This window comes from Chamaea fasciata, unplaced genomic scaffold, assembly GCF_029207755.1.
Source record: "Chamaea fasciata isolate MVZ Bird 193981 ecotype frontalis unplaced genomic scaffold, bChaFas1.0.hap1 SCAF_4, whole genome shotgun sequence".
NCBI classification, from domain to species: Eukaryota; Metazoa; Chordata; class Aves; order Passeriformes; family Sylviidae; genus Chamaea; species Chamaea fasciata.
In genome coordinates, this window is record NW_027094089.1 from 29,841,020 (window position 1) to 29,853,322 (window position 12,303).

The 12,303-nt window shown below is 40.8% G+C and overlaps 1 protein-coding gene across 7 annotated transcripts in view; it reads left to right on the plus strand.

Moving 5' to 3' along the window:
- Positions 1-399: 399 nt before the first annotated feature.
- Positions 400-12,303, plus strand: part of KIF2A (kinesin family member 2A) — a 57,607-nt gene continuing 45,703 nt past the window's right edge. For 4 of the 7 annotated variants that reach the window (XM_066181191.1, XM_066181197.1, XM_066181192.1 and 1 more), the window contains exon 1: positions 400-633. In XM_066181191.1, coding sequence (XP_066037288.1) covers positions 570-633 — 64 coding nt within the window. In that variant the 5' untranslated portion in view covers positions 400-569. Of the gene's footprint in view, positions 634-949; positions 966-998; positions 1,085-3,003; positions 3,079-12,303 lie in introns of those variants that run through there. The other 3 variants (XM_066181196.1, XM_066181193.1, XM_066181195.1) reach the window with 3 other exon arrangements.

Here is a 12,303-nt window from a genome sequence, read left to right on the forward strand (position 1 = left end):
TGCACGCAGGTTGGGGAGCAGGACGACTGCTCCTAAGCTGCTCTGCTGTGCACATGGGAGCCGCATGAGCAGGCATCAGGTAGATAAAGCTATTACATTAAGGCTCCAGAGCAGCTCGACCACCATCTGGTGCCGCAGGGGAGCGTGCGTGCGCGTGTGTCGGTGTGTGCGCGAAGCACGCCAGCCCAAGGCCCACAGCCGGCCCAGCACTGCGGCCGGCCCGGGCCTGGCCCCGCCCGGCGCCTCCCGGGGTGCCCGCGCCCCCTGCGCGCGCCCGCGGGGAGGGGCGGGCCACCGGGGCGCGCGGGCTGCGGCCGCGCGGCGCCCCCGCCCCCTCCCGCGAGCCGGTGCCGCCGTGACGCCGCGGCGGCCGCGCAGGCGCAGCAGCGCCCACAGCGCCTGTTGTATCCGGCCGGCGCCTTTTCTCCGCTCCCCGCCTCCTCCTCCCCGGCCGCCCGTCTCGCCCGCGCAGAGCCGCCGCCGCTTCTGCCGTGCGCGGCCTCCCCTCCCTCCCCGCGGTGTGCCCGGCCGGCAACGCCTCCGATCTCCCCCGCGCGCCCCATGAAGCGATGGCAGCGGCCAACTTCGGCAAGATCCAGATAGGGATCTACGTGGAGATCAAGCGCAGCGATGGTGAGCGGGCCGGGGGGGGGCGGCGGCCGCGGACACCCTCCCCCCTCCGCGCATCCCGGGCGGGCGGTGCCGCGCGCGCGGGGCGCGGGGGGCGGGCGGGGCCGCGCGCTCCGGGGCCCATTGTGTGCGCGGGGCCGGGGCGGGGCCACGCCCGGCGCGCGCTGCGGTTGTCAGGGGAGCGCGGGCGGGGCCGGGGGGGCCCGGCGGGGACACGGGGGGGACCCGCGGTGGGGCGGGCACCGAGACGGGCGGGGTGGCCTGGGGTGCGGGGCTGGGGTGGGGTCGCGGGCGTGGGTGGGTGGGAGGAGAGCCGACGAGCTTTTGGCAGGGAGGTAGGAGGGCCTTCGGGGAGGGGATGAGGTGATGGAGAGAGGGAGGGAGAAAGAAAAGGCCTTTCGTTTGGAGGAGGTAACTTCTTGTCTGCTCCGGTGCTCTGCAAAATGACACAACGGTAATGCCGTGACAGGAATGCCTTTGGACATTTCCATCACTTGGCAGAAAGCACGATGTTGTTATTTCAGATGTTCTTTGTGATTAAAATGTAGGAAGAGTACTTGCTATTTATGCCTGTGAGTTGTAATTTCTCCGTTGGGGATCCAGTGTTTCTTGTCTTGCCCAGCTTCTCCTGGTGGGAGGACGTGTGATGCTATCTGGAAATACATGTGAATCAAGGAGGCGTGTGTGACAGTTTTAGGGTGCTAACTCTTCATATTTGTCTCTGGAGATATTCAAAGCCCACCGGGACGTGTTCTTGTGTAACCTGCTCTAGGTGACCCTGCTTTGGCGGGAGGGTTGGACTAGATGGTCTGCAGATGTCCCTTCCAATATCAACAATTCAGTGGTTCTGTCTGTTAGGAGACAACTGATACGGGAAGTTCACTGAACCAATGGCAGGTCACTCATGACTTCAGCTCTTGGATTTGAGTGGGAATATGTAATCTGTTCTCAGCCTCTGTGAGGTCTGTGAAACCTGCTAAACTGGGGTGGGGTTCTGCTGGGATTTTCTGGGAAGTTGTTGTTGTTTTTGTTTATTTGTTTGTTTTTTTTCCCCTGGGATCCAGAAGCTTGCTTAAGAATAAGCAGATGTTTCTAAGGGAAGGGAGATGTGGTGGTCCAAGGCTCTGAAGCTAGCATGGTTCTGTCATGAGGCAGGAAAAAGGCCGCCAACAAGCCTTCTGCAGCTTGTCTTTCTTATGTTCCATGCTGCAATTCAACCCTACGATAAAATGATGGTTGGTGTTGGCTGGACACTGGATTACACCCAGCCCGTCAATTTGTGCTAAATGCCTTGTCTGCCACGTGAGGAATCTGATCAGTCTGGCAATTATTTGCATCACTCCTGTGGATCTCTGCCTGAGGTTTCAGAAAACCTCACAGTAGCAACTTTTTCTGATGTCTTTGTGAACTCCCAAGAAACATTACTGTTTGGTTTGTATTCCTTTGGAAATTAGGCATGAAAATGCTTTGCTGCTCTTGTTTTTTGCTCTGTAGGGTTCTACACACTCCTTAATATCAGAGGTGGTTTTGGTAACTCTCAAATATAACAGTATTTATTTTCATTACTGTTAGTAGTTTATGTATTTTGCTGTATTACTGAAAAAGGTGATGCAGCACATTAAGTATATTACTCATCAGTAATATGTATTTGGGGGATGTCTTCACAGCAGTTGCTCAAACTGTAGGGTTTACAGTATTTGTTTTAAGTGGGTCCATGTGTGAGCAAGACTGCATTGTCGTAATTAAATGGTGGGTCCTGGTTATTGTGAGGTGTCCTTGTTTTTCTTTGGGACTTGAAGAGATATACTGTTCTGGCTCAGGCTATGGCAGCTAAATGTCACTCTCTTCCCATGAACTGTAGGAGAAACTGTCTTAGGTATGTGGAAGGAAGCATTTTGAGGGATATATGGAAGGACAGCCAGCACTAGATTGCCTTGCCTCATAGAAGGTAGTTCTCTAACCTCAGCTGCAGTTCCTCAGCAGTGGAGATTAGTCTTGTTGCTGCTGACAAGGTGAGGATCTTGCTGCTCGTCTGTCTGTCAACTGAGTTGTCCTACAGACTCTCTCCATTCAGTGTGCCTAATGATTATTTTCTTCTGATTATTTAATATGTTAATTGATAATTTGATTAACTAAACACAGTAGAAAACATTGGAATGTGCTAGTTTTCTGCACAATTAGTTTGTTCCAATAGCTTACAGAGGATCCGTGACTTCAGCAGTATCAGTATGTAGGAAATACACATAGTCATATCACGATGACATGGAAGTCTTTACATGTGATCTTCTGCATCTGCTCTCCCCAGAGCTGTGTCCTAGGAAGAAACAGGGCTGTCTATCAAATCAGCTGCTGTTGGCTGAGAAAGCACCATTAAAACTGTTTAGGAAACTTTTGGAGAGAGGAATGTGTTCATATGGGCTTTCCTTTTTACATATTTTCTTGCCTGTGGTAAGTCCTTTCTTAAAACTAAATATTGTTTTGAGAGGTAGACATAATAATTCTTTAAGTTTTTCTTACTTTTTATCTATTTGCTGAATCTAGAGAAGAATAGTTTCACTTAGTTGGTGGGGTCAGTGAAAAAGTGTGTGGGTTTTTTCATCTATCTGCCAGTAATCTTAAACATTTTTTCTGAATACAGAGTTTTATTGATTCCAGAGAACTCTTGTTCTTTAAGTTAAAAGGAAAGCTAAAAGAAATGCATTCTTTTAGTGAGATGAGATGTGATTGTTATAAGTAAGACCAGAACATTCTGGAAAAAATAAGTCACAGATTCTCTCATTTCGACAAGTTCCAATTAGCCTGAAGTGAGAGATTTATTGTACGACTGAATAGAAAATGAATGTTGTACAAAAGAAAGGCATTGTTAGAAATTATGGCCAAAAACACATGAAAACCAGTTTGGATAAACCCCTGCATTTTCAAGGGCTGATGTTGCAGAGCTGCTTGCTGTTTTTTTTCAGTGGGTAAATATCCTTATGGCTGTTACCTACAACTGCAGATAGTATTTCCAGTTACAACTGGAATAACTAGTTATGTTCATGAATCATGAGAGGTACGAAGTGGCCACCTAGTTCAGGTTTTTTTAATAACTTCTGAAATTTACTGCTTGGTTTAATTTATGCATATTGCTTGAAATATGACTTGGTAGTCTGTCTTGGAAATGGGAAAGAACTACGTTGTTTTAAGTTGCAAACTGCTAAGAATGGACTGCATTTCCACATTTGAAAAATGTGCCTTATCATGTGGAAGATTAGGGCAGTTAGTAGGAAACCAGAAGGTACCTGCCAGACTTATGATAATGATCCTCTCCAGAAGATGTTCCTTGTTGAGGTCTAAAGATAGCCATTTTTCTGTTGATGAATTCCCTTTACACTAATAACAATAATAAAAGTAGCCTGCTGCTTTATATGTGAACTTACACCTGTATCTACACTTCCTGTACATTATCCCATTAATGATCACAAAGACCTGTATAAGTACTTGTAGAAAGAATCTTTCACGTTTTTTTCTCCATAAATGCAGTCTTTTGCTGAAGCAAGATAAATCACTTCTGACCTGCAGCCCTTTAGTAGGTTGATTAATTTTTTTCTTTTTCTGTCCATTTCCTCTTCAGACTGTTCCCATTCTCTCTGTCTTTACATATCTGAAATACTACCTAGAAAGGCAGATAAATTAATTATATATTTGCTCATTTTGAAAGTGGCATGGGAGGGAGGGACAGACAAATACAATTCTGACCTCACTGTGTCAGAAATAATGTACAGGCATGAGGAGATGGGACACTCTTGCAGTTAGGAGACTAACTTAAGATTTGACTGAACTTTCAGGAAAGGAAAAATGCTGAATTTTTAAGCCATCAAATGATGTAAAAAAGAAAGATCATGACTTTATGCTCGTGTTTTTCATAATATGAGAGTTGGAGAGCTGTCAGTGTTTGAAAAGGAAAACTTGGAACTGTTAAAAGAAAAAAGGACTAGGTACAGTTATCACATGAAGCTTGTTACCAGAGGAGATTGAATCTAGAAGTGCAGGATTTTAAGAAGGATGGTAAGAATATCCAGTTTTACAGTAAAAACTAAAAAAACCCCACCAACAACTGTGAACAATTTCTGTTCTTCCTGCATCTGTAGTTTAAATAACCTCTTACTGATGTGAGGTAGGAAGACATCTTGCCCATGGCTGTGATGTTTTTAACTGCCTACCTAAGAATTTTTCTTCATTTGTATCTGGAGCAGATAGGACTGGTCATGGTAGAGGATAATCCATTCAGTCCAAAAACCTACTGGGAGCTCCTCTCTCCCTAATCGTGCTGAAACATCTTGTTTTCACCTTCAAACACAAATGAGGCTACATTTTAGCATCAGTCAGGGGTATACTTTGTTTCTTTAAAACCCACCTTCTGTGGGACTCATGCTTCTCAAAGTTGAGAGGTCGATAGCATCCTCTGTATTCTGAGTAGTCCTGTATCTTCATGTGCAACTCCCAGCAGCAAGAATGATTTTATAACAGGAGAGAAGGTTTAATGATGCTATAAAATTTCTGTTCAGGTTTGGGTAGTCACCCTATTTTACAAGCTCTTGAGGATAGATTTAAATAGTAATGTGTTTTTACTCTTTCCTTTAGTGACATACATCTATTTGTTCCCTGTGATTAAGGTTTTTGTTACCACATTTAAATCATTTGACTCAATTACCTAATCCCTGTGTAAGCTGTACAGACACAATGTGTCTTTGTGCTTCCATAATAGCCAGAACACACCCATGGTTTCAAGTCTGCTGTCTCTGGTCCAGTTAATGGGTCCATCATTTAGGCTTATCTGGTGTAGGTTCTCATTGTTACGTCCAAAGTTTCTGGGGATTGTTCCCGAAGAAAAATTGACCAGGAGGATATGTTAAATTTTCTGTCTCCATTTTGAAGTCTCTTTAAATGCGTTCAGCTTTTATTAAGCTGTGAATTTTCATTGTAACTCTCAGATTCTCAGATATTATGTAGGCCTTCTTTATTTTGTGGAAATAACTTTTTGCAAGATGAGTAACAAAAGCTGAGTCCTGATCTTCAGAGAATCTTCTCATCTCTCTTCCATAAGTGTGTTTAATACAGGATTATTTACTGTCAGTAATGTCTTTAGAGCTGTATGTGGCAAATAAGATCACACAGCTTGTATTGCATGTTTTTCCCCCAATAATCATGTTACAGGGGAATCTGTTCTTTGTTTCCGTTTTATAGGTAAAATTACTGTTCTTTGCACCCATGCTCTGTGATGTCCTGTTGCCTGAGCCTAGTGTTGCTCGTCTTTTTTTCTTATGGCTTTGTGAATGGAGGACTTTGCTGTGCCGCTGTGTCACCAGGCATCACTTTTCCCCTTGTTGAGGGGGGAAGACAATAAATCATGGGGAAGAAGTCATGCTTGACTGAAGAGTAATGTCATTGCAAAAGTAACTCTTTCTGTTTGCCATAGGAGATAAACTAGCCTTTTGCATTTTTTTTTTAATACACTGACTTACTTTGGAACAAAATAGAGAAATGAGTGTGAAGTATTTACCAGGTGAGCTCTTTTTCTTGGAGCACAAAATCTGTAGCATATTTATTGCGTTGACTTGAAAAGTGTGCTAGTATGGTTTTTTGTTTTTTGGTTTTTGTTGTTTTTTTTTTTTTTTTTTGTACTTGAGGAATAAGTAGCAATGGAGTAAATTAACTTCATTGCTCCATTGCTATTTAGGTTCTTCCTTTCTAAACATTTACTGCTTATATCATAAACTGGGATTTTTTCCCCAACTTTTCTTCCTGTCTTATATTTTGTTGGGTTTTCTTGTCTTCCTCACCATATTTTATGACAGGATCTGAGATCAGGAGGAGAATGTTCCTAGTGGTGCATTCTCCTAGTGATGAATTCTCCTAGTGGTGCACCAACCTATGGTGACCACTAAAGTGTGCTCTCTATAATTGTTCACAATATGTGTATTCCATAGAGGAGAAGAACTCAGTTACTTTTAATACATTAAAGGTTTATGTTAACCTCAGAATTAAGTTAAATTTCTAATGTGATACAAGAAGTAAGATATGGAAGTTCACAGTAAGGACTATTAAGCTGTCTTTACATTGTCCAGTAGTGAGATTGTATGCAAAATATAATACGTGGTCAGGCCATGATGATGTTTGTGATTCAAAATAGAGGCGTTTTTAAGAATACATTAGATTTTAATAGTCAATTTCTCATTATGCCTCTGTAGCATAGATTAAACTGTTTGGAGGTGTATATGCTTTCAGTATGTATTTCCAGATGTAGGATAGAAGATTTTTGTGTAGCTGTAATACGTTGTTATATCTCTTCACCTATTTCAAAAACACGAAAAAGCTTTCAGATATATGAACAGTTCTTTTTCATTGCTTGAAATCTTGTGTATGTTTTCCAGATTTACTACTCATGTCTTTTTGGAAGTCTTTTTATGTTTTTGAAGATCCTTCTAACAACCTTTTAAAACATTTGCATGTAATTGTATATTCCAAACCTTTAGGTTTTATTGTGACTTGGTATTTGGGGTTTTATTTAAATTATTATCAGTAATAGACTGAATATAGACATAAACCAGATATTCCTAGCTATAGTTTTTTTGAGCATTTTTTCTTGTGTTTGAGCAGATACTTCCCTACTTAGGTAAGACTGTTAGACACTTTTCGTAATTGAGTTAGCTACAGTTAGTTTTGACTACTACGATGTCTAACTTTAGACTGCTTTTCTCTGCCCACTGCATTGGGGTTAGCTTTTAGTTAGATGTCTTGTAGGGAAATGAGGAAGGGAGGGCAGGGAATTAAAACTATGGTTTAGATATGATGTTTACATAGAGACTGTCTAAAACTGCTATTAGCTATATCCTCAAACCCATTCATATTGTGTATGTATGGCACATGTGCTGTTTTCTTTTCCTACCCTAGTTCCTTTCCCAAAAACATTTACAGTTTTGTATTGCTTGTGGGTACAATTTTTTAAAATTTTCTTTTAAAGAATTAAACAGTCTGTATTTTCTGTAGTGTTCCAAATATATAGATGGGTAATTGACATGGTTTTCCTACACCTTTGACTTCTGTAAAGGGTTCATTTGAGTTCTGTATTAAGTGTTCAGCCATCAGACAGTGTTGCCTGTGTCTGATAACATGGAAACACGGTTTGTTTGTATCCCCAAAAGGTATCATGATAAGGTCAATTTTGGCCTTAGAAAATTCACATAGCATTGATTTGCTAGAAGTCAGTGAATTCACCTACCATTGTTAAATTGTTTTCCTGATGTGGAGACCCCTGTGGAGGTAGAACAGGGCTTGATGCCAGTCTCTTGTGCCCCGCTTCTCCATCCCTGGTAATTGCTCCAGGGAAGTGGTGCAGCTGCAGGTAGTAGTTCTCAGGGAAGGTGTTACAAGGATGGCATTGCTGTTTCCTCATTAAAGAGTGTTCTGCAGAGCTAATTTTGCTGCATTTGAAATTGGTCATTGCTAAATATGTGAAACTAGGTTTTACATTTGTTACACAAAAGGCAATAAAGCTGTGTGTGAAAATGCATTAGATTTACCTTTTCTGGATAAGGAAGCATATCAGGCTATGCTTATGTGTTTTTATTAATGTATGTAGTGCACTGAACCGTTTACATGAACAGCACATGCCTAGAAGACTTCTGATAACTCTACTATTACTGTCTAAATTCAGCTGTTTCTTGTTGCTAGGATCCCTAGTTAATTTTAGAATTGCTTAAAGGAGTAGGTAGTGAGTCTTAAAGACAACTGTGTAAAACTGTGTCTAACCAAAACTTTTAATGATGGTTTTCAGAAATGTGAGTTATCAATTAGGTTTAAGTAAGCTACTTGATCAGTTTTTTCCTTTTTTTTTTCTTTTTTTTTTTTTAATTGAATCTTGTGTAGCAACGTTGGATCTGATACTGTGTTTTGACTCTTGAAAGAGGAATGAGGAATTTTGTTGCTTTAAAGGCTTGAATGTGGTAGTAGAATTTTTTATTTTGCTTTATTCAAATAAATATGCTTTCACAGTAGCTTAGTTTCTATTTGGTGGCAGCTCTTGTTCCATCAGGCGTAAGCTGCTTTTGGGTTTCCCAGGCTTGTGAAGGGGGCAGTCTGCTGCAATTTCTGCTGCTGATGTAACACCAGCACCCTGTAAACTAATTGGCTTCTCTGAATCAGTAACAAAGTGACTTGTAGCTAACAAAAAGTCTTTTACTTTGTTTTCATTTTTAGGCCTCTGTTGTAATTCTGTTCACATACTGGAATGTTACTTACTTTCAAGTTATCAGAAATCGCATTGAATCTTTTCGAAGTTAACGAAGTTTGATGTTCTCTTGGCTCTCAAGCACTCCCTGACTTGTGTAATCGCGGATATCAGAAGTGCTTTTTTAGTCTTTCCTGTTAATTACAGGATTATGTATTTAGGAATTGCCTTCCAGTGGAAGAGCACACTGGATGTGTGGGTGGAGGGAGATGGACAGTGGGCTTTGAATAAAACTTTCTCGTTAGAAGCATTGCATACTTGTGCTCTTGCAGAGTTTGGCTCTAGAAATTTTGTTGCACATGGCCGCACATTTTGCAATCACTAAAATGGATTACTTTTATTCTGTACCTAAACTACATATGGCATTTGAGGACTATTTCCAACTGATCTATGGTAGTGTTTGCACAGCTGATCTGTAGAAGATGCAGGAATATATAGTGATGTGCTAATGAGGGTCTCTGGCTCTAGGAAGAGGGCAGTGGAAGTAAATTCAGCTTGAAAATCACGTGAACACTTAGGTTTTTGAATACTCAAAATTTCTGTTTCCACTTTGGGTTTTCTTGTACTAATGTATTTTTATGATTTGAACTTCAGTGTAAATTTTGGTATTATAGTACAATAGGAATTCAGGTGATGATGAATAATGTCAATATTTTAATCACGACCATATGACTTTTTAAGTTATGATAAGCTTTCATCAAACACAGAATTAAAATACTACTTAAAGTTTTCTTGTTGGTTTGAACTTTTAGAACCATTTTAAGCTAAAATGCATACTTTAAATTTGCATGAGAATCAAGTCTTCCCACTTTTAAACTGAAGCAACAGTTGGCAGCATTGTAATGAATTAAGTAACAGTACATGTTCTTATTTAATATGGTTTTGTGAAGTAAAGGGAAATAAAGCTCCAATAAACAACAAACAACTGTTTGATGGGATGGGTCATGAAAAGCTAAGCGTTCCATTTGAAAATACCTGTAGAAGGTGCTGTTAAAACTTTCCTGTGTGATGCAAGAAGCTGTTGTTTTTAGGCAGGTATGGTTAACTTCAGAGAAAGTAGAGAGAACCATCAAAAGGAGGTCTCTGCCATTTATTCAAACAACAAACAAAATGAAAAAAGAGGAAAGAGATGGAAAAGACTAGCCAAGTAATGTTAGTCTTTTGTAGATGATATTCATTGAACTATTTTAATCCATCACAATCTTAAATCCTGTTACTAAACAAATTTCAACAACCACTAAAACCAAATGCTGTTTGAAATGCTGTTTAGGTTTAATACCAGGCAGCAACTGAGTACAACTGAGCTGTTTGCTCAGTCCACACACCTCCACACTTGGTGGGATGGGGAGGAGAATTAGGAAAAAAAGAAAAAGCCGAAATGTGTAGGTTGAAAAGAGAACACTTCATTGATTGAAGAATAATAACAATAATCCTAGTTGTAGTAGTGGTGGTGATGGTAAAAACAGTAATGTAATTGTAATGAAAGCAGAGACAACAGTAGGAGACAGCAAAATAAAATGCCAAAAAAGGCAAGTGATGCACAGAATGAGGTCTCACCACCTGCTGACCAATATCCAGCCTGTCCCCTTACAGCAAATTGGACCCTCCCAGCCAACTCGCCTAGTTTATTTACTGGGCATGACATTCTAGGTAGGGAGTGACAGGATCTCAGTCCTAGAATGATTTGGGTTGAAAAGGACCCAAAAATTTATCTACTACCACCTTCTCATCACCCCCGTCACTAGACTTGTTTGCTCAGAGCACTTATCTAATCTGGCCTTGAAAGCTTCCAGGGATGGGGCATTCCCAGCTTCTCTAAACAACCATTTCCAGTGCCTCACCACCCTCACAACAAAGAATTGTTTTCAGAATATCCAGTCTAAACTTATTCTCTATGAGTTGAAGGCTGTTACCCTAGTCCTATCCCTATATGCTATTGTAAAAATATAGAATATCCCTTTAGCTAGTTCAGGTCAACTTTGTCAACCTTCCTGATTATGCTTCCTCCCAGGCTCTTGTGCACCTACTCAGTGGCAGAGCGTGTGACATTTAATATGTCCTTGATTTGCAGTAAGCACTAACTAGCAACAACCAAAGTATAAATATGTTAGCAACATTATTCTCTTACTGTGTCAAAAACACAGCAGTATGCGGGCTGCTAGGAAGAAAGATAACTTTCCCACTCAGTGCTTTACCAGGACATACTTGAGCTCAATCTAAGTTTGCTTACATGTCAGAAGTGTAATGAAATTTATACTGAACGCGGAGGACCTGGATCTGCAAAAGTATATGAAGAAGTATTTTGAGAGTAACTTTGAGAAGTAGTTTTAGAAATTTACAGGAGCTGCCTGCAAAATTGTTCTAAAGGTCTCCAAAGAACTGCTGACTAAATGCACAAAAATATGTCAAATTACATTCAGTTTTACAAAACTATGAAAAAAATAAAAGATACTGAGCTATTCCTGCAACATGTTACCACATTATAAACTCATGGGACAGGTAGAAATGTTCTTACCAGAAATTGATTACCTTCAATTATGCAGCATCAGTAAAAGAAAAATTTGCTAGAGAGCAGCAAATATGATCCGGTAATATGTTGATGTGTTGTTCTCTTTTGAATAAAATTTGCATCCCTGATTGGTTAATCTTTCTTAAATTTGAGAACTGAAGGGGTTTGGTATGGGCCATGGAAGGGACCAGCAGGTGCTGGAAAACCTCACAGGAATTTTGGAAATGAGTAGATTATTATTGTTTTATTTTGGTTGTTCTTTACACCTTAAAGGAATATTGCTGTGTGAATATGTGACAAAACTTTACTTTATGAAAGGTGAATGAAAACATTTTCCTTCTCTCCATATAAGACTTACTGAAATTAGAGAAAGTTGGGCTTTTTTAAAAATCTTCTGAAGTATTTTTGCTTTTGGGGGGATTCTTCAGTCTCCTTACTATTTACAATATTTCCAGTAAGCTCACCACTTTGTATGAAGTACACTAGTGAATCAGATGGGTGGTTCATCTAACCCAGCAACTAGAGGCTATTGAGGAGAAGCACATCAGCCTTGTCTCTTTCCAAAGTCTCTGTCTGCCCCCACTATCCAGAATTATATCTAGGATGTTAGAAGTACAACTTTGCTTAGTCCTAGCCATTTATGGACGAGTTGTGGATTTATTGACTACCTTTGTGACCAGACTTACACTGCCTGCCTCTTGCAGACATAAGACCGAAAAGTTCCCTGATTTCTGCAGACAAAAGTGCATTACCACTTCCATCTATCTGTAACCTATGCCTTAAGAGACCACTCTCAGCTTTAGTGTTGCAGAATTTGGTCAATAATAGTTTTCACTCATTTTGTCTTTTTTGGTTGTAAAGCATAACAAAGTCCACCCTCAGTGTTCTTAAAAGT